At 40.2% G+C, this 23,522-nt stretch overlaps 1 protein-coding gene across 2 annotated transcripts in view; it reads right to left on the reverse strand.

Annotated features, from left to right (window-relative positions):
- Nucleotides 1–9,342: 9,342 nt before the first annotated feature.
- The window catches only part of ERCC3 (ERCC excision repair 3, TFIIH core complex helicase subunit), a 46,266-nt gene continuing 32,086 nt past the window's right edge, over nt 9,343–23,522 (reverse strand). For both annotated transcript variants that reach the window (XM_033102318.1, XM_033102317.1), the window contains 3 exons: nt 13,151–13,269; nt 11,134–11,286; nt 9,343–9,649 (listed from right to left, as the gene is read on the reverse strand). In XM_033102318.1, coding sequence (XP_032958209.1) covers nt 9,518–9,649; nt 11,134–11,286; nt 13,151–13,269 — 404 coding nt within the window. In that variant the 3' untranslated portion in view covers nt 9,343–9,517. The remainder of the gene's footprint in view (nt 9,650–11,133; nt 11,287–13,150; nt 13,270–23,522) is intronic.

Here is a 23,522-nt window from a genome sequence, read left to right on the forward strand (position 1 = left end):
ATCACTTTTCTTGATACTTCTTTCAAAGAACTAGTTTTCAGGGTTTTTTGGCTTTCTGTAATGTTTTGTTTCCTATCTCACTGATTTTTCTGCTTTGATTTTTATCTCCTTTCTTTTACTTGCTTTGTGTTTTATTTGCTTTTCTTGTTCTTAAATTGGAAGCTAAGGTCATTGATTTGAGATCTTTCTTCTTTTCTAATATCATCTAATTCTACACATTTTCCTCTAAGTACAGCATTGGTTGCATCCCCCATATTTTGATATGTTGGTTTTTATTCTGTGTTCTTTTATGTGATGGTCAGTCAGGTGCTGCCACAAGAGGAGACACGGGAGAGGCGCATAAAAACAAGTTTATTTTGTTCCCTAGAAACAAAAGGCACATCACACCACACTATGCAGGGCCACATAGGGAAGCCGTAGGATGGTCAGTGGGCAGAAAGTGGGAGGAAGGGGAAAGCTGAGGCTAGAAAATTTATTGGAGTTTCTGTGAGACAGGCAAGGTAGGGCAAGATGAACAATTTAGGATTGGCTAGTTTGACTAATTTCAGTTGGCCCTAAACTATAAGGGTGGTTTCTAATTGCCTGGTACCTGGCCCTGGAATGATTAAGGTGGAGGAATAGTGCCTCCTGGGATGTAAGAGCCAGATAGAAGTGTGGCTCTGGATTGGTTAGTTTGCAGACTGAAGTCATGCTCCTGACTGAGCACTTTGCTAGCTCAAGAATTGGCTAGCCCAAGGAGGGGCTGTCTCTCCCAAGCCAGAAAGGTTTTAAGATGTCAAAACATAATATACAGAAAATAAAAATATAAACAATTCAGTTTTCATTTTTACTCAATTTAAAATATTAATTTCCCTTTTGTTTTTTCCTTTCTATTTAGAATTGTGTTACTTAGTTTTCAAATATTTGTGGGTTTCCCAAAGATCGTTCTTTTATTGATTTTTAATTTAATTCCACTGTGGTAACAAAACATAGCTTGTATGACCTGAATCCTTTTAAATTTATTGGAACTTGTTGTATAGTTCAGAATTGAATCTGCATTAGCAAATGATCTGTATGAAGTTAAAAAGAATGTGCTCTGCCATTACTGGGTGGTATTCCATAATGTCAATTACTGTGTTTCCCTGAAAATAAGACCTAGCCGGACAAACAGCTCTAATGTGCCTTTTGGAGCAAAAATTAATATAAGACCCAGTATTATATTATTATATATTATACTATATATTAAATATATTAATTATAATTATCATTATAAATACCTGGTGTTATTTTATAGTAAAATAAGACTGGGTCTTATATTAATTTTTGCTCCAAAAGATGCATTAGAGCTGATTGTCTGGCTAGGTCTTATTTTGGGGGGAACACAGTAGTTCAAGTTGGTTGGTAGTGCTGTTCAATTCTTCTATATCTTTAATGGTTTTTGGTCTACTTATTCTACAATTATTGAGAAAAAGGTATTAAAATCTCTGAACATAATTATGAGTTTGTCTAGTTCTTTCAGGTCTATCAGTTTTTGCTTCATGCATTTTTAAATTATTATTAGGGACATACATGTTTAGAATTATTATTCCCTCCTTGTGAATTGACCCCTTTATCATAAAAAAATGACACTGGTAATTTCCCAGTATCAATACAGCCACTACAGATTTCTCTTGCTTAGTGTTAGCACAGCATATATATCTTTTCCATTTTTTTTACTTTCAACCTATTTGCTTCCTAATATTTAATTTTGTAGGCAGTATAATTCGGTTCTTCTTTTCAAAATCTGACATCTTTGCCTCCTAATTGAAGGTGTTTAGATCATTTCCTACTTATTCTCCATTTATTCCATCTGTTCTTTATTTCCTTCTTCCTCTTTTTCTGCCTTCTTTAGGGTTATTTTTCAAGATTCCATTGTATCTCTTATATTAGCTTATTAGCCATAATTCTCTGTTGTGTTATTTCAGTGGTTGCTTTAGTGGTTGTTTTAACTTATCAAGGCTATTTTCAAGTCATATTACACCATTGCATGTATAACACAAGAACCTTAAACCGGTATACTTCCATTTCAACCCTCTTGGCTTTTATGCGATTATCATATATTTTAGTTTTATAAACTCTACATTATCTTTGCTTTAAAAAATTATCTTTTTTTACTGTAGTAAAATATATATGAAATTTACTATTTTAACCACTTTTAAGTGCACAATTCAGTGGCATTAAGTACATTCACACTGTTGTGCAACTATGATCACTATGCATCTTCAATTCTCCCTTTTAAAAAAAGATGTAAAAAATAATCTTGTATATTTACCTTTGAAAAAAGATGTAAAAAATAATCTTTTATATTTACCAGTGGTCATTTATTCCTTTGTGTAGATGTAGATTTCTAATTAGTATTAGTCTCCTTTTCTTGAAGAATTCCCTTTCTACAAGAATTTCCACTTGTAGTGCAGTCTGCTAATGATGAAATCTTTCAGCATTCCAATATCTGAAAAAGAATTTCACTTTTGTTTTTGAAAGATCTTTTTGCTGAGTATAGAATTCTAGGTCATTATTTTTTTTCTTTCATTTCTTAAACAGGTTGCTCCACTGTCTTCTGGCATACATGGTTCTTGATGAGAAATCTGCTGTCATATTTCTCTATATTCCCCTGTACATAAAGTGTCCTCTCTTGCACCTTTTTAAGGATTTTCTTTATATCACTGGTTTTAAGCAATTTGATTATGATATACCTTTGTGTAGTTTCCCTTGTATTTCTTGTGTTTGGGGTCCAACGGGTTTCTTGGAAATGGGGGTTTATAGTTCTCATCAAGTTTAGAAAAATTTCTTCATTTTTTCTTCAATTTCACTTTTTCATTATTTCTTCAATTTTTTTTTTTCTTCTCTATTTTCCTTTCTCCCTCTTAGGCTTCAGGAACTCTGTATACATACATATTAGGCCACTTAAAGTTAACCAACAGCTCACCAATGCTCTGCTCATTTTCAGTCTTTTTTTTTGTGTGTTTCATTTTTGACATTGATGTTGATATGTTTTAAAGTTCACTATTCTTTCCTTTTACAAAATCTAATCTCCAATAATCCCACTGTTTTAGTTATCAGTCGCTGTTGAAAGAGGCTATAAAAAATTTTTTTAAACCATCAACAGAGTCCTTCTAAAAATCAGTTTGCCCTTCACGTTTCCTGTCTCCTTTTGCATTTTACTATATAAGCAGCAAGAAGAAATCAGATGGCCACCAATCCCTCTCCTGGGTATCTACCCAAAAAATCTGAAAACATTTATTCATAAAGACAAGTGTGCACCAATGTTCATTGCAGCTTTATTTACAGTTGCCAAGACATGGAAACAACCAAGGTGTCCTTCAACAGATGAATGGATAAAGAAGTTGTGGTATATATACACAATGGAATACTATTCAGCGGTAATAAAAGATGAAATAGGACCATTTGTGACAACGTGGATGGATCTTGAGATTATAATGCTAAGCGAAATAAGTCAGACTGAAAAAGTAGAGAACCATATGATTTCACTGATATGTGGTATATAAACCGAAAACAACAAAAGAACAAGACAAACAAATGAGGAAACAAAAACTCATAGACACAGACAATACTTTAGTGGTTACCAGAGGGTAAGGGGGGAGGGAGTGGTAGATGAGGGTAAAGGGGATCAAATATATGGTGATGGAAGGAGAACTGACTCTGGGTGGTGAACACACAATGTGATTTATAGATGATGCAATACAGAATTGTACACCCGAAATCTATGTAACTTTACTAACAATTGTCACCCCAATAGACTTTAATTAAAAAAAAAAATCAGATGGCACCTTGCACAATTTGCTTGCAAATTTTAGCAAAGCTTGCAAATCTATATCACATAGTTCATTAAGCACGTTCTGCTTTCCACAGAATCAAACATGATAGTGCCATGAATTTTGCAGGGCGTGGTGTAACACAGTTCCCCCTTCCACCACTTTCCAATAACATGATTCTTACTTCCTTTTAAGCACTCACTGGTAGTATCTCTAAAGTCTGGGTTTCTACTAATAGTCTGTTGAAGGCAATTTAAGCATTCTCTAACATGTTCCTCAAAATCTTTCCAGATTGAGACGTAAGTATTATGGCAAAGTGAGAAGACTCCATTGTTTCTCCCCTTAAATTTACAACTTGTCATACTACTATAACTCAATAAAGGATTTCTTGCTCAACACAAACACACCTGAAGATACATACATAGAGGCATGTGAAGGTGGGCATATTGGAAAAAGCAGGGGAGGTGAGACAGGGGAAGGACAGGGATGGTGGTCACAGGTGCAGCTTGGCACCCACTGTGGCTCCAGTGAGTGTGGTAGCAGTGGAGAAGTCAGGCTGAGGCCCTCACACTACTGCCTGGAGCTTAAAAGAGGTTGAAGCCATTTCCCTTTGGGAAAGGGCATTTCCCCTTTTCCCTCTCCATGGCAGAACCATGGAGGTAGAGGTGGCTGGGAAACTTTAAACAAAGCAGCAGAGCTGCAAGATCAAGAATGTGCCCCCTTGCCCCACACCCCCCAGGCAGAGCCCAATAAAGAAAGCAAGGAAGCTTTAAACAACACAGTGGGGCCGATAGTCTTCATAAGAATGGGGAAGAGCTGAGAGATCATGAATTTATATCCCCTGTCACGCACACCCTGACAGAGCCCAGTAAAAAAAAAAAAGAAGAAAAAGCGAATAGAAAGTACACTACCTATCAACCTGGTATATTGAGAGGAAAATAGTATCCAAACAAAAAAAGAGTTTACTACCTCAAATGCAGAGGCAGAGAATCCATCAAATAACATGAAAAACCAAGGTAACATGGGGGCACACAAAAAATGAAAAGTCTCCAGAAATCAAACTCAAAGTCATGGAAGATGAGGACTTAAATGACAGAGAACTTGAGGCTGCAGTTATGAAGAAACTTAACGACATACAAGAAAACGTAGACCATTCAATGAGCTCAGAAATAAAATTAATGAACAAAAGGAATACTTTATCAAAGAGAATGAAACTATAAAAAAAGAAACAAACAAATTCTGGAACTGAAGAACTCAATAAAGGAGATGAGGAATGGACTACAGTGTCAGAAATAGAGCAGACCAAATGGAAGGGAGAAATAGAAGATAAAACCCTAGAAATGACCCAGGAGAAAGAAGAGAGAACTAAGAAGAAAAGAAAGGAAGGAAGGAAGGAAGGGAGGGAGGGAGGGAAAGAAGGAAAGAAGGACGAGAAGGAAGGACAGGAAGGAAGGAAAGGAAAGAAAGGAAGAAAGAAAGAAAGAGCTGACTCTATGAGAACTATTTGACTACATTAGAAAGAGCAACACAAGGATAATTAAGCACACCAGAAGGAGAAGAGCGGAGGAGATCAGAGAGCCTACTCAAAGAAATAATTGATGAGAACTTCCCAAGCCTATAGAAAGAATTGGACTTTAGAACAGAGGAAGCTAACAGAACACCTAATTAGATCAATGCAAAAAACACCCTTGCCATACTTTACTCAAACTGTCAAAAATGACAAAGAATTCTAAGGTAGCCAGTGGGGGGAAAAAGACTGTACCCTGCAAAGGAAACTCCATTAGATTATCATGAGATTGCTCAGCAGAAACAATACAAGACAGGAGAGAATGGAAGGAAATATTCAAAATATTGAAAGAGTGGAACCATCAGCCAAGGATAATATATCCAGCAGTTATCCTTTAGAGATGAAGAAGAAATAAAAGCATTCTCAGACAAACAAAAGCGGAGAGAATTTACCACAAGACCTGTATTACAAGTGTTGAAAGGAGCTCTTCTACCAAAAAGAAAAAGAAAAAAATATATAAAACTTTCAGTAAGATGACTAACTGACAGAGGAAGGAAACTGCAAATCTACTTCGGAACAGGATATTAAACAATTATAACATAAAAGCTAAAGGAGAAAAAAAGGGATCATTAGAAAATAACTATAAATACTACAATTTGGTAACAAAGGCACAACATAAAAAAAGGATAATATGTGACAACAAAATAATAAAAGGGGAGGAAGAAAAGGACTGAATGGGCACAAGTGAACGAAGACACGAGGTAATTAGAAAGAAAAGAGCTATTGTATGTATGTGACATTTTACACAAACCTAATGTTAACCACAAAAACAAAATCCAGAGCTAACACATGAAACACTAAAAAAAAGGAGGGGGGGGACAGAGAAAAAAAAATCATAGAAAACCATCAAACTAAAATGTCAGACAGAATCACAAGGGAAACAATGGAGTTACAGAGCAACCAGGAAACAAAAGATACAATGGCTGTAGTAAGTGCGCATATACCAATAAGCACCCTAAATGTAAATGAACAGAACTCACCAATTGAAAGGCACAGAGTAGCAGGATGGATTAAAAAACAACACCCAGTTTATATGTTGCTTACAGGAGACTCATCTCAGCTCCAAAGACCAACAGATCCAAAGTGAATAGGTGGAAGATGATACCTCAAGCAAATGGCAAGCAGAGAAAACAGGTGTAGCAGTACTTATATCAGATAAAAGAAATTTCAAGATGAAAAACAGTAAACAAGAGACAAAGATGGACATTTTATAATGCTAAAGGGAACAACTCATCAAGAGGATATAACACTCATCAATATATATGCACCCAACCTGAGAGTACCAAAATACATATATAAGCAAATACTAACAGACCTAAAGGGACAACATGACCAAAACACAATTGTAGGGGACCTGAATACCTCCATTGCATAGATTATCCAAACAGAAAGTCAATAAGGAAATAGCCTTAAATGACACATTACACCAAATGCACTTAATCAACAAATATTTTCCAACCACTAGTATTAAACTGGAAATTAACTACAAGAAGAAATCTGGAAGAACCATTTCACTTATGTGGGACATAAAACTGAAAGCAACAAGCAAACAAAACTCCTAGGCACAGACAACAATATGGTGGCTACCAGAAAGTAAGGAGGGGAGGGGGAAAGGAGAAAAGAGTAAAGGGATCAAACATGGTGATGGACTGACTCTGGGTGGTGAATCACAATGTGATATATAGATGATGTATTACAGAATTGTACACCTGAAATCTATGTAATTTTATTAACCAATGTCACCCCAATAAAAATTTCATAAAATTTAAATTAAAAAGGCACTTGGCACATAGCAGGTGCCCGATTTTTTTTAAAATGTAAAGAAAAATGCTTAAAATTTTTAAATTGAATAGTTTAAAATAACATTTATTATCTCAGTTTCTGTGCATCAGGAATCCAGGTCCTTAGCTGGGTCCTCTGGTTGAGGGTCTCTCACAGGCTACAGTCAGAGGTTAGGTTAGGGCCGCTGTCATCTGTCTCGCTGAGGGGAGCATCCATCTCCCAGCTCACTGTACGGCTGGTGACAGGATTCTGTCAACTGTGGGCTGCTGGACTGAGGCCCCCTCAGTACCTTGCCATGTGCGCCTGTCCACCACGCAGCTTGCTTTATCAGAGCAAGCAAATGAGAAGTGTCAGAGTGTTGAAACAAGATATCTTGGAAGTCAGTCTTTTGTACTCTAATCCTGGATATCCCCATTACTTTTGATTTTACCCAATAAAAGCAAGTCTGTACTTCCAGCTCACACTCGAGGGAGAGGAATACACAGGGCCTGAGTACCAGAAGGTGGGATAACTGGAGCCATTTCAGAAGCTGCCGCAAACACCCACAAAGTATACTTTTCATTTTAGACATTGTAGTTTTCATCTCTAGAAGTTTTATGTGGGTCATTTTTATATTTTTCATGTCAACTTAATATTAAAAATCTTCCCTCTAGCTTTGTGAACATATGGAATAGTTACAACATTTACTGCCCTGTGTACTAATTCTATTATCTGGATCATTTCTGAAAGCATTTGATTTCTTTTTTTCATTGAATCGTATTTTCCAGGCTCTTTACTTGCCTGGTAATTTCTGATTGGATGTCAGACATTGTACTTTATTGGTTGCTGGATACTTTTTGAATTGCAATAATTAGCTTTGCTCTGGGATGGTGTTAAGTTACTTGGAAACAGTTTGATCCTTTCGGGTCTTGCTTTTAGACTTCATTCAACAGGACCGATGCAGCATTAGGTTAGGTCTAAGTTTCCACACTACTGAGGCAAACCTTCTGAAAACTACAAGATACCCTGTGGTTTATGGGGTTGTTCACTCTGGCTGGTGGGAACAGGAAAAGGCCAGGCCTTGGGTAAACTCCCTGATCCTTGTATGCGGTTTCTTCCCAGCCTCAGGTACTTCCTTACATGCATGTGCTAACCTGTGCTCAGGGGAAGAATCGAGGGACCCTAAGCAAATCTCTATAGTTCTTTATGCAGCTCTATTTGGTACTTTGTCCCTGCAAAAATCTTATATAGGGAGGAGGAAACAAGTAGAAAGAGGGTGTCAGGAAGTGGGATGAAAGGGAATGGCATGGTCAGTCAGCAGATCATACAGTATTTTACCCTGAGTCTAGCCTGTTGTCAGGAGGGGTTGTCGGCTAAGGATGAGCCAAAACCCCGGGACCCGGGGGAAGGAGAATCTTAAACCAAGGTTTGGGTAACAAGCATTTTGTTCCAACTGATCATGTCTTCATGACCTATGCCTGTGTGCCTTTCTTTTAGGGAGCAATCCTGCTTTGTCTCTTTTCCTTAACACCTTTTCTTTCATATCAGCAATAATAAAAAACCAGTCCAAAGACATTTTTCAGCGTAAAGAAACTAGCCATTAAAGACTCAAGGGTCTTTAGACTAAGGAGCTATTAGAAGAGGAATCCGTCTCCCAGAAATACCAGAAATGTGTTTTGAAAGAGAAATAAGAGGTCGTTCAGTCAGAGAAGATTATCTACCAGGAGCTATGTGCATTGGTTTCCTAAGGAGGCGATGAGCTTCAGGTGACCGAGAGTACTAAACGCGGTGGGTGCACACAGAGAAGGCAGTACTACAAATGCTCAAGCTCGTCCCTCTGCCTGGACTATCCACCCCCAGCTCCCGGGCCTGGCCCGTCAACACCTCCACCAAGTGGCGATTCCTCTCTTCTCGTCGCCCCAGTCACTCCCTGGGGACATGTGGGCTCCATCTCATTCCTCCCCTGCTACAAAACGGGGCCTCGATGGATGGTTGTCATCCAGACGTGACCCATTCATATGACAAGGTACAAGGACATTGATAATGAAGTGTGGTTAAATGGTGCATTTGTTAATTCAGAAGAACATTAAGATAAATACCCCTTAAATATTACAAATTTTTATATACAGGAATGAACTCCCCTATATGACTACTCAAGTTTGAAAAGACCAAAAAATATAGTCCCACTTTTTTAAAACCCTGGATGACCCATGAAGACAGAACCAAGTTCTTGATGCCTTTTATTCCACACAGTCAACAGATATTGAATCTACATCAGTTTGGCCAATGCTACAGGAAAGCACATGGATATAGAAATGAAAAGAAAATGTTACGTTGAAAATCCCTTTTCCAGTGTTGGTCTGAGCATGCAGCCTTCACCTGCGTGACTCCATGGGTGTCACTTCCGGAAGCGCTTGAACAGTGGGTGCACGTGCTTGGTGGCGGTCCTGCTCCGAGCAGAGTGGTACTCCATGTACACGGTATCGTCGGCCCCAGACATGGAGCTCATTGTACCAAAGCGCCGAGACACCTGTGGGGGACCCGGCCCACTGTCAGTTTCCAGGGGGAAAGACATTCCTTTTATAACATTCATAATAAGTTTATAAAATTTGTAAGTTTAACAAATTTTATTATTTTTTGAGTAATATTTATTAACCACTTACGATGTCTCAGATATGGTTCTAAGCAGTATTTACAACGTATTAATTTATCTAATCCTCACAACCATTGTAATCTCCATCTTACAGAAGAGAAAACGGAAACACAGAGAGGTTAAGTAGCTTGCATAAGATCACACAGCTCTTAAATAGATGGGACTTGAACCCAGGTGGTCTAGCTTCTGCCTCTCTTAATGACAATTTCTGGAGAGAATTTTTTAACAATGAGGGCAGAAGCCCCTCAAAATTTCCTGAGACTCCGCCGTAAATTTTTGAATCAGGTGGAACCTTGGGCACATAATGAATGCCCACACCTCAAGCTGTGAAGCGGGGAGAACCACATCTGCCTGGACACAGGCTGTGAACAGAAACCCCTCAAGTCCAGGGTGTGACCCAGAGCCTGACACGGCACTCACACCAGATCATAACGGGTACGCAGGCAGGCACTGAGGCAATGCTTGCGACAGCCTGACTAGGTGACCCCCTGTGAGGTGGAACCGACCAACCGCACCTCAGAACGCGGTCAGAGGCAGGAAGTTTCTCTGGGGCTTCCATGTCGGGTACCAGAGAGAGATCGAGCCCCCACCCCAGGTCTGACAGGAGAAAGGTGTCAGGGAGCAGGAATGGCAGCAGCCCCCAGGTGATGCTAGCTCTCTCTCCTTGCTCCAGTCATTGCTCACCTTTTGGCTCTAATACCGATTCGTTTCCAAAGCATCTAACTAAACTATATTTTTCTCCTTGGAAGGTCTGATAACTCCTCATAATGACACTTTCATTAATTATACCATATTGTACTGGCCTGGCATATAGTAGGCATTCAATAAGTATTTGCAGGATAAATGAGAAGCTGAGTATTTTCAGAGAACTCTAAATTTTTCAAAGTGTTGAGACTACAATATGAGTTGATCATCAGACCCATCTTACAAGCTGGAGGCTCAGCCCCATGACTGAGAAGGAAATCAAGACGCAGCGACTTGCCCAGGCCCCAGTAGGGGCGGCAGCCCAGGCCCATCCCAGCCCTTCCTGCAGCCACCCCAGTGAGAGCCGGCAGTCATATTTGTCCTCCTGGGCTCCTACATCATAATACTAACACACTTACACCAGACTGTTACATGAACAGAGCAGGAGTCCATTTACAGAAACCGTGGGCTAAGCCATGTGAAATATGTACAGAAGCAAGGACACACACATGAACAGTTAACAGGTTGTTACTATCCTCTTCTCTACAGTTGCCAGTGTTTTCCAAGTTTTTCAGAAAATTGCACAGGTCCATGCACGCGCACACACAACTGCACATCTGCGTGTCTAAGAATTCGGTCCTTCGGGAGAACTGACACCTGGAGCCACACCCACTCACCTGGCTGGATCTGGAGCCAAATTCTCCTGCCACCACCTCTTCTTCCGCATCCAAGTCAGTGGCTGCCAGGACTTTCTGTAAGAGCTGCTGTTGTTCCTCTTTTGTCGAAAATGCCAACTCTTCCTCCTCCATGCCAGCAAGCTTTGTGATCACCTGCGAAGCCAAAACCAGCAGGCGACATGTCCTCTTGTTTCCTCTCCCTTGGCCCTACCCCCTGGGTTTCTTCCCTTGGGCCCGCAGAGCAGGGAGCTGCCAGTGGAGAGCTCCTCTGGGCAGCCCAGAGACCAGTTTCCGCAGCTGCTGTCAGCAAGGAACATTGCCAATGACTGCGAGGCAGGAGAAGTTACAAAGATGCTAGAGAAATCAGCTCCCAACACACAGCCGCTAAATGACCACTTATGGAAGATCCACAGGGATCTTGGTGATTTTGAACACCTACTCTGGTAGTTTTCCCATCTTGCACTAGGGAAAGGAAGGTACCAGAGACTGGACAGCACAGCCTGCTGCCCCCAAGAATGGGCTTCCACCTCCCAGCTTGGACCCAGGGGTTCCAGCAGGAGGGAGCACTTACGAATAACAAAATGACGAGAACGGACTTACAAGGTTTTTTCTAAAAGAATAAGATGACAAAAGACCTGGTTTTCATTTCTTTGGGGGTAACTTACTACTACAAGGCCTACTTATCCCTGCAGAAAGCTTGGATTGATTGTGTAAAGGGAACTTTTTTTCCTCTCTTTAATTCTTCTCAGAGTTTTAATTAAAAGAATATTCCTAGAAGCAGGATCTGGCTGAGCTCTTCTAGTGGCCGCACATCTGGAGTATAGACATGAGATACCTCTGCCCTGGCCGGGCCTGGTCACCCCGCTAGGGTCATGACTCTGGGAATTCTAAGCTGGCCGCTCTCAGCGGCACCACTGAAGGAAGGAAGATCAAAGCTGCTCCTGCAAACACAGACAGCTGGTGCTCACGTGTCTTTTGTCGAGCTCATCCTTCAAGAACCCACCGCACTTCCTGACTCTGTGCTTCTCCCACGGCTGTGACTGCCTGAGGCATCAGGAAGCAGTAATGCTGTTATCAGCACCCAATTTTATACAGAAAGGTCACAATGCAAATCCTGCAAACACTGCCCCAAGAGTCCTATCCTCTAGCCCAGCATGAGGAGTTTGAGAGTGTCACTGCCTCTGGCTAAAAGGGGAGGTGTCAGACAACCAGCCTTCTTGTCTAAGGCTGACAGGCTCTCGTTAACTTACAAAAAGACCCACTGGGAAGTATCCGACAAGGTAGCCCAGTCTGCCTCAAATCAAGACTCCAGGCACCTGTAGACACAAGTTCTAGTGAAGTTCTTTCAGTCCCCTGCTTCCAGCACCCTCCACCCACCCTCACAAATAAAAACCCTTGGGAACTAAATCCTGATATAAACTATTTGTGTCAAGCAGGAAAGAAAGCAAAAGCCCAGCCAGTGAAAGCTAGACAAAGATTTAAAATTTCACAAGTCATTCAAATACCTGATTTGTACACTGAATAGCTCTAATGCCTGTGAGGCCCGGCTTACCACCTGGGAAGCACTGTCCCAGCCGCCTGGAGGGGGCACCCCCTGACAAAGTAACCCCAGGGGCTCAGACTTACACAGTGAGGGCCACAGTTCCTTGGCACCTCAAGTCCTGTGAGGCTTGCACATGTGCCCCCAACATCTAATGGTCTCTGCACAGGACAACTGTACCAAGTTCACAGGCAGAGATTCCAGCCTCTTGCGTCAGAGGATCTCTCCTTCGACCATTCACTGTGGGAAGCTGGAGGCAGGAGGAGATCCTGCACTATGTTCTCCCTCAAATTGCCCTGCAATCATGCAGACAAAGGGAGTCTGCAGCAGGGCCTCCAGCCCCCTCACGTGCTCTGCCTGCCCAAGCTGTATCCCACACTGGTGTGAACAGTGGTCCCACTTCTCCTGGAGGCCTGGGAAAAAAAAAAAAAAAAAAGCCATGGTCCTACTCTGACCAGACACCAAATGGACACATACCTTAAAGCTATAGCCCTGGTCTACCAAGAACCTCTGCCGCTTGGTTGAGTAGGCCATTTCCTGTGTGTCCTGGGATACCAGCGAGTAGAAGAAGGCATTGTACTCCTCTGCAACCATCCCTGGGAAGAGAGCAGAAAGGACAACATTAGCTGTGAGAATGCGAGAACTAAGGGTCAGGACTCAAAAGCAAGGAATGCAGTAGGAGAGCTTTGTAGTCAGGGGTGACTGGCCTGACTTTGTAGAGGGACTGCATCAAAAGTGAAAATCTGTGTGCTTCAAAGGACACATCAAGAAACTGAAAAGACAACCCAATTATAAAATGGGTTAAGGATCTGAAACCCACTCCAACTCAAGGATGAGCCCCTGCAATAGCTTCTGAATCAGTCTCACCCCATCAGCCCTTGCCCACCGTGTACCTAAGGAGTGGTGTTAAAAATGCAGACCTGAGGAGGTGAGTCTAAGATGGCGGATCCCATAAGTACTATGCCTGTTGCCTCCCAGGGTCACATCAAAACTACAACTAAATTACACAACAATCTACCTCAAGAATCATATGAAGACTGGCTGAACAGAACTCCTACAATCAAGGATATAAAGAGGCTACACTGAGACTGGTAGGAGGGGCAGACACAAAACGGGCTGACCCTAAACCCACAGGTAGTGGTTGAACACTAGGAGGGACATCTCAATGGCAGAGGCCCCCCCTGGATAGGGCAGGGCTCCCTAGACCAGAGGTCTTACGCCAGGAAGAGGACTTCCCACATGTGGCACTGAAAATCAGAGAGGACTCTATCTCTCCATGCCGGTGAGATGGAAGGCAGCAGGAAACCCAGACGCCCTCTTACAGACCCTGGACACAGACTCATTCACCTGCAAAGACTCATCTGGCCTATGGTGGAGGGATAGCAACTCAAGACGCCCAGAGACATACAGGGAAAGACTGAACTGTGTGACTTCAGGGAAAAGGCTGGAAGGACAGGAGCAATTATTATCCCTATGTGGTGCCTGAAACACATGTAGCCTACAGAAGCTCGCCATCTTTTGTGTTGAGCCCTCCCCCAAAGGGCAAAACCTGGGACTGCACTGGTCTGGCGAAACCTGCGTGTGTGCACTGCCTTGGTGATGCCCTGGGTCCCCAAGCCCCACACAGCTGGTGCTGCATTAACTGGGACACTCTTCACTGCTGGGCTGCTGGCTGCACCCCCACAGGCTGCGGAAGGCTTTAGGCAGTAATGGATGGCCCATGGTGGCCTGGGAAACGTTTGGTGATAGGCGGTAACCCAAGACCTGCGCTGCAGCCACTCTTGGGCAGCTCTCAGGGATTTGTGAGCCTGCAGCAAGCAGTGGCTGCCTGCAGTGTTCTAAGAGCATTTTGTGAAGTGGTCACACGCCAGGAAGGGCTCCAAGGAGAGCAGTGGCTGGCTATGGTGTTGTAGGGAGCTGTGCAACGTGGTCACAGGACAGGCATTGGTGCAAGAAGTGACCTTGCATTAACTCTGTAAAAACGACCACTAGCATTTTTTGACTCCGAGACTCCACCCCGCCCAGGTAGGGCTGCACCACAGAAGGATACTCTCAACTCCGGGTCAAACAGCCGGCCCACGCACCAAAGGGTGCTCTTTCAATAGCTGAGCCTTACAGGTTCCTGACAGGTGGCAATAGGACTAAGGGACCCTAAGCTTTTCCTAAGTGGCCCCACGTCCAATATTGGTGGCAGCCAGCCTCAGTTCACATCGAGCCCACCCCACATGACTCCAGGTCCAGCACAGGCAGCAGCCAACCACATACAGTTCTTTGGCTCCTACAAGGTAGACGCAGGTAAGTCACACACATGGCTGAAATTGCCCTGCATGGGAGCCCCAGAAAACACACACACAGAGGCCAGCCTCAGACAACACCACAGCACTGGTTAGCCCCACAAGCGGCACACCCAAAGGGTGGTCTCAACAGGCACAAGAGCCCACAGAGGTGAGCCCCCCCCTGAGGTGTCAGCCCCCACAGAGCAGCACATACACTATGGGTGTAGTCAGTCCTCAGTCAGTCAGCCTGGGAGTCAATCCCACCCACTGATGCACCAAAATAATCTAGGCTCAACTGTAACAGCAGAATACACACAACACACTCAAGGGATACTCCTGGAACACATGCACAGGAGATCAGGGAGATTATGCCATTGGACTACACAGTACACATACTACATAAGGGCATCCAGCAAAGACTTGAGAGACATAAATGACCTACCTAATACACAGAAGGAAACAGAGCCACAGTCAGAATGAGGAAAGAAAGAAACATACCCCAAATAAAGGAGAAACCTCCAGAAATACAACTAAATGAAATGGAGGCAAACAACCTACAAGAGACAGAGTTTCAAACACTGGTTATAAGAATCCTTAAGGAACTTAGTGAGAATTTCAACAAAGAGATAGCAAACATAAAGAGGACACAGAAACCATAAAAAAGAACCAGTCAGAAATAAAGAATACAATAACTGAAAGGAAGAATACACTAGAAAAAATCACCAGCAGACTAGATGAAGCAGATCAAATCAGCGATTTAGAAGACAAGGTAGCAAAATATACCCACTGGAACAACAAAAAGAAAAAAAGAATGAAAAAAACAAAGATAGCTTTGGTGACTTTTGGGACACCATCAAATGCAACAACATTCATTATAAGAGTCCCAGAAGGACAAGACAAGAAGCAAGGGATTGAGAACCTATTTGAACAAATAATGACCGAAAACTTCCCTAACCTGATGAAGAAACTTGACATACAAGCCGAGGAAGTGCAGAGTCCCAAACAAGACGAACCCAAACAGGCTCACACCAAGACACACCAAAGTTAAAATGGCAAAAGTTAAAGACAAAGAGAGAATCCCAAAAGCATCAAGAGAAAGACAACTAGTTACTTACAAGGGAACTCCTATATCAGCTCATTTCTCAATAGAAACTTTGCAGGCCAGACCGGAGTGGCAGAAAATATTCAAAGTTATGAAAAACAAGGGCCTACAAACCAAGACTACTCTACCCAGCAAGGCTATCATTTAAAATTAAAGCACAGATAAAGCGCTTCCCAGATAAGAAAAAGCTAAAGGAATTCATTACCACCAACCCAGTATTACAAGAAATGTTAAAAGGACTCCATTAAGCAGAAGGAAGGAAAAAACAAAACACCAAGATCAGAAATATGAATAATAAAATGGCAATAACTATGTACCTATCAATAATCACTTTAAACATAAATGGATTAAATGCTCCAATCAAAAGACACAGGGATAGCTGAATAGATAAGAAAACAAGACCTATGCATATGCTTTCCACAAGAGCTCCCCCCCCGCCCCGAGACCAAGAGAAACATACATACTGACAGTAAAGGGATGGAAAAAGATATTTCACGCAAATGGAAATAAGAAAAAACAGCTGGGCCAGCAATACTTATATCAGACAAAAGGCTTTACAATGAAGACTATAATGAGAGACAAAGAAGATATTACATAATAATAAAGGGATCAATCCAACAAGAGGACATCACCCTAGTAAACATTTATGCACCCAACATAGGAGCACCTAAATATATAAAAACAGATATTGACCAACATAAAGACAGAGATCAACAGTACTGCATAGTAGGGGAATTTAACATGCCATTGACACCAACGTACAGATCTTCCAGACAGAACATCAACACGGAAACAGTGGCCTTAAACAACATAATACAGCAGATGAACTTCATTGTTATTTTTAGAGCATTTCACCACAAAGCAGCAGAATATACATTCTTCCCAAGTTCACACAGAACATTTTTCCAAGACAGACCACATGCTAGGCCACAAAACAAGTCTCAACAAATTTAAGAAGATTGAAATCATATCTGAGTGTTCTCTGACCACAGTTCTATGAAACTAGAAATCAATTACAAGGAAAATAAAAATAAAAAAAAGAAAAACACACAAACACATGAAGACTAAATAACATGCTACTAAATAATGAATGGGTCAACGATGAGATCAGGAAGAAATCAAAAGATACCTTCAGACAAATGAAAATGAAAACACAATGACCCAAAATCTATGGGACACAATGAAAGCAGTCCTAAGAGGGAAATTCATAGCAATGCAGGCCTACCTAAAGAAACAAGAATAGTCTGAATTTACACGTAAGGGAACCAAAAAAAGAACAAATGAAGCCAAAAGTGAGTACAGGAGAAAATAAATATCACAGTGGAAATAAATGAAATAGAAACTAAAAAAATTTTTAAAAATTAAAAAAAAAAAACAACACCACAATTCAAAAGATCAATGAAACCAACAGCTGGTTTTTTGAAAACATAAACAAAACTGACAAACTTTTAACCAGACTCATCAAGAAAAAAAGAGGGGACCCAAAGAAATGAGAAGTGACAATCGACACCACAGAAATACAAAACTTTTTAAGAAAATACTACAAACAACTATATGCCAATAAATTGGACAAACCGGAAGAAATGGATAAATTCCTAGAAGCATACAATTTTTGAAGGCTATATCAAGAAGAAACAGAAAATCTGAACAAACCAATTACTACCAATGAAATTGAATCAGTAATCAACAAGCTCCCAACTAACAAAAGGTGAATTTTATCAAATATTAAAAAATGAATTAACACCTCTTCTCCTCAAACTATTCCAAAAAATCCAGAAGGAGGGAAGGCTTCCAAGCTCATTTTACGAGGCCACCATTACCCTGATTCCAAAACCAGACAAAGACATTATACAAAAAATTATAAGCCGCTATCCCTAATGAATATAGATGAAGAAATCCTCAACAAAAAATTAGCAAACCAAACTCAGCAATACATTAAAAAGATCACACACCATGATCAAGTGGGATTCACGCCTGGTATGCAAGGTTGGTTCAATATCCACAAACCGATTAATGTGATACACCACATAAAATGAAAAATAAAAATCACATGGTCATAGTAACAGACACAGAAAAAGCATTTGACAAGATCCAACATCCATTTATGATAAAAACTCTCAGCAAAGTGGGAATAGAGGGAACATATCTCAACATAATAAAGGCCATATATGACAAACCCAGAGCTGATATCATAATCAATGGGGAAAAGCTAAAACCATTCCCCTTAAGATCAGGAGTAAGACAAGGTTGCCCACTTTCCCCACTTTTACTCAACATAGTGCTGGAAGTTCTAGTCACAGCAATCAGACAAGAAAAAGAAATAAAAGGCATGCAAATTGGAAAGAAGGTAGGAAATCTGTCATTATTTGCAGATGACATGATACTATATAGAGAGAACTCCAAAGATTCCACCAAAAAACAATTAGAATTGGTAAATGAATTCAGTAAAGTAGCAGGATACAAAATTAATACTCAAAAGTCGGTTGCATTTTTATACACCAGTAACAAACTATCTGAAAGAGAAATTAAGAAAACAATTCCATTGACAATTGCATCCAAAAATAAATAAATACTTAGGAATAAATATAACCAAGGAAGTAAAAGATCTGTATTCAGATAATTATAAGGCATTGAAGAGATAAATTAAAGAAGATACAAATAAATGGAAACATATACCATGCTCATGAACAGGAAGAATATATTTAAAATGACCATACTATCCAAAGCAATATATACCGTGTTTCCCCCAAATAAGACCTCACAGGAAAATAAGCCCAGCATGATTTTTCAGGATGACATTCCCTGAACATAAGCCCTAATGTGTCTTTTGGAGCAAACTTTAATATAAGACCCAGTCTTATTTTGGGGGGAAACGCAGTAGATTCAAAGCAGTCCCTATCAAAATACCAATGGCATTTTTTTACAGAACTAGAACAAATAATCCTAAAATTTATATAGAACAATAAAAGACCCTGAATAGCCATGGCAATCTTGAGAAATAAGAACAGGAGGTATCATCAAATTTACTACAAGGCAATAGTAATCAAAACAGTTTAAAAACAGACACATAGATCAATGGAACAGAATAGAGAGCCCAGAAATAAACCCATGTCTATTTGATCACTTAATCCATGACAAAAGAAGCAAGAATTTACATTGGGGTAAAGAACATCTATTTAATAAATGATGCTGGGATGACTGGACAGATACATGCAAAAAACTGAAGCTGGACCACCTTCTTACGTCGTATACAAGAGTAAACTCAAAAGGAATTAAAGACTTAAATGTAAGACCTGAAACCATAAAACTCCTAGAAGAAAATATAGGAAGTAAACTCCCAGACCTTACTCTTAGTACTATTTTTATTGATCTGTCTCTCCTCGGGAAAGGGAAACAAAAAATAACAAATGGGACTACATCAAACTAAAAACTTTGTGCACAGCAAAGCAAACATCAACAAAACAAAGACATTCTACTGAATTGGAAAAGATATTTGCCAATGATACATCTGATAAGGGATTAATATCCAAAATTTATTTTACAAAATCATACAAACCAACACCAAAAAACCAAACAATACAATTTAAAAAATGGGCAGAGGACCTGAACAGACACTTCTCCAAAGAGGACAGATGGCCAACAGACATATGAAAAGATGGTCCGCATCACCAATCATTACAGAAATGCAAATAAAACCACAATGAGATACCACCTCATTCCTGTCAGAATGGCTATCATCAATAAATCAGCAAACAAGTCCTGGCGAGGATGTGGAGAAAAGGGAACCCTCATGCACTGTTGGTGGGATTGCAAATTGGTAAGCCACTATGGAAAACAGTATGGAGTTTCCTTAAAAACTTAAAAATAGAACAATCTTATGACACAGCAATTCCACTCCAGTAATTTATCCAAAGAAATCCAAAACACTAATTCAAAAAAATATATGCACCCCTATGTTTATTGCAGCGCTATTCACAACATCCAAGACCTGGTAACAACCAAAATGCCCATAGGTAGATGACTGGATAAAGAAATTGTGGGGGTGGCCGGATGGCTCAGTTGGTTAAAGCATGAGCTCTTAACAACAAGGTGGCCAGTTTGATTCCCACATAGGTCAGTGAACTGTGCCCTCCACAACTAGATTGAAACCAACGGCTTAAGCTTGGAGCTGAGCTGCCAGCAGGCGGACAGTTGGCTCAGTAGTGCGGTGCTCATAACACCAAAGTCACTGGTTCGTGTCCCAAATGGGCCAGTGAGCTGCGCTCTCCACAACTAGACTGAAAAACACACTGCTCCCCAATAAAAAAAAAAGAAAAAAGAAATTGTGGTACATTTCATACAATGGAGTATTACTCTGCCATGAAAAGGAATGAATCTTACCATTTTCAACAACATGGATATTAGGCTAAGTGAAATAAGTCAGACTGAGAAAGACAAATACCATATAATCTCACATATATGTGGAATCTAAAGAACAAAATAAACAAAGAAAATAGAAATAGGCTTACACAGAGAACAAACTGATGGTTGCTAGATGGAAGGGGGTTTAAGGGATGGGTGCAAAGGTGAAGGATTAGGAAGTACAAGTTTGTAATCACAAAACAGTGACAGGGATGTGAAATACAGTATGCGAAATATAGTCAATAATGTTGTAAAGACTATGCAGGGTGTCAGATGGGTACTGGACTTACTGGGGGGATCATTTCATAGATTATATAAATGCCTAACCACTGTGCTGTATACCTAAAACTAACATAAAATAACAATGAATGTCAAGAGTAATTAAAAATATATATCTAGGGTGGCGATGGTTCAGTTGATTAGAGCGCAAGCTCTAAACAACAGGGTTGCCGGTTGGATGCCCACATGAGCCAGTGAGCTGCGCCCTCCACAACTAGACTGAAGACAATGAGCTGTAGATGAGCTGCTGGAGGAGCGGTAGGATGGCTCAGTTGGTTAGAGTGCGAGCTCTCAACAACAAGGTTGCTGGTTCAATTCCCACATGGGATGGTGGGCTGTGCCCCCCGCAACTAAAGATTGAAAATGGCGACTAGACTTGGAGCTGAGCTGTGCCCTCCACTAGATTGAAAAACAATAACCTGAAGCTGATGGGCCCTGGTGAAACAGTGTTCCCCAATATTCCCCAATTAAAAAAAAAATTTATATATATATATAGATATATGTATAATTATATATATATATATATATGTATGTCACGAGATGTAAAGTTCAGCATAGGGAATATAGTCAATGGTATTTTGTAACAGCTATGTACAGTGTCAGAGGGGTACCAGACTTGTTCAGATTATCACTTGTGAGGGTTGTACATGTCTAATCATTACGTTGTTTTGTACACCTAAATAAAAGAAGAGTAACAATTTTTTAAATGTTTTAAAAGATATAGAATGGCACACAAAAGATGCCCAATATCATTAGTCATCAGGGTGAGATACTACCTGGTACACATTAGGATAACTAGAATTTTTAAAAGACAGATAATTTATAGTTGTTGTGAAGGATGTGGAGAATTGGAATCCTCATACGTTGCTGGTGAGAACGTAAAATGGTGCAGCCACTTTGGAAACAACCTGGCAGTTTATTAAAATGTTAGAGTTAGGCTATAACCCAACAATTCCACTCGTACTGTTAATGAAAGACCAGATCTTACATTAAGTTTTGCTCCAAAAGACGCATTAGGGCTTATGTTCAGGGGATGTCCTCCTGAAAAATCATGCTAGGGCATATTTTCCGGCTAGGTCTTACTTTCAGGGAAACACAGGAGATATATGCCACAGAGAACTGAAAATACGTCCACACAAAATTTGCACATGAATTTCATAACAGCATTATTCTAAGAGCCAAAAGTAGAAACAATCCAAATATTAACTTATCAGATTATTTATTAGATGAATGAATAAATAAAATGTAGTGTGTTCATACAATGGAATATTATTCAGCAATAAAGAACGAAGTTCTAACACATGCTGCAATATGGATAACTCTTTTGAAAACACTATCGTAAATGAAAGACAGAAGAGGCCCAAATTATGATTCTATAGATATGAAATGTCCAGAATAGGTACATTTATAGACTAAAGACTAGTGGCTGCCTGGTGTTGGGGTTTGGGAGGTAAAGGAAAATGAGTTACTGCTAATAGGTTAAGGGATTCTTTTGGGGGTGATGAGAATATTCTAAATATAGATTGTGGTCACTGGTGCAGATAAGCTAGCATGGTGACATTAATTCTAAAAAATGTTTTTAATTTTCAGTCTGGTAGGCATAATATCTGCTTTCTTGTTTCTGCACAGTTCTTTGGGGCACAATGTTGCTTTAGGTTCAGTCCTAAGATTATTTTGCCCCACTTTAACATTCTAAAATTTTGAGGCATAAACTGTGCAAGGCAGCTCTGGGAAGGCAGCTCCGACTCCATTTTAAAGTGGCTCCGTTTACATTATTTTTTTACAACTATAATCATCATGTTGTACATTACATCCCCAGCATTTATTTACCTTGTAACTGGAAGTTTAACCCTTTTGAATACCTTTATCCAATGCCCCCACAGCTACCCTCTGCCTTTGGTAACCACAAATTTGAACTCCTTTTTTCTATGTGTTTTTTTTTGTGTTTTTTTTTAAGATTTCACATGTGAGATAAGGTATATGTCTTTCTCTGATTTACTTCACCTAGAATAATGCCCTAAAGGTCCATCCATGTTGTCACAAAGGGCAGGATTTCATTCATTATCGGTGAATAAAAAAGGAAATTGTATTAACATATATACCACATTCTAGAGCAATGTATACCACATTCTCTTTATATATTCACATTTTGATGAGCACTAAGATGGTTACCATATCTTGGTTATAGTAAATAATGCTGCAATTAACATGGGGGTGCAGATAATCTCTTTGACATAGTGATTTCATTTCTGTCACACATATACCCAGAAGTGGCACTGCTGGATGATATGGTAGTACTATCTTTTTGAAGAATCTTTATACTGTTTTTCATAGAGGCTGTACCAATTTGCAATCCCATCACACAAGGGTTGTCTTTTGGTCACATACATGGCACCATTTATTTCTTGTCTTTTTGGTAATAGTCATTCTAACAGGCATGTGATGATATCTTGTGGTTTCGATTTTCATTTCCCTCATGATCCGTGATGTTAACAATCTTTTCATGTACCTATTGGCTGGCCATTTGTATATCTTCTTTGGAAAAATATCCACTCAGCTCCTCTGCTCCTTTTAACTGGATTATTTGGGCTTTTTGCTATTGAGTTGTGTGACGTTTTTATATATTTTGGATGTTAACCCCTTATTATGATTTGCAAATATTTTCTCCCATTCCATACGTTACTTTTCATTTTGTCAATCACTTCCTTTGCTGTGCAGAAGCTTTCTAGTTTCATGTAATCACGACTTGTTATTTTTTGGTTTTTTATTTGTTGCTTTAGGTGTCATATCC

This window comes from Rhinolophus ferrumequinum, unplaced genomic scaffold (assembly GCF_004115265.2).
Source record: "Rhinolophus ferrumequinum isolate MPI-CBG mRhiFer1 unplaced genomic scaffold, mRhiFer1_v1.p scaffold_84_arrow_ctg1, whole genome shotgun sequence".
Classification (NCBI taxonomy): Eukaryota; Metazoa; Chordata; class Mammalia; order Chiroptera; family Rhinolophidae; genus Rhinolophus; species Rhinolophus ferrumequinum.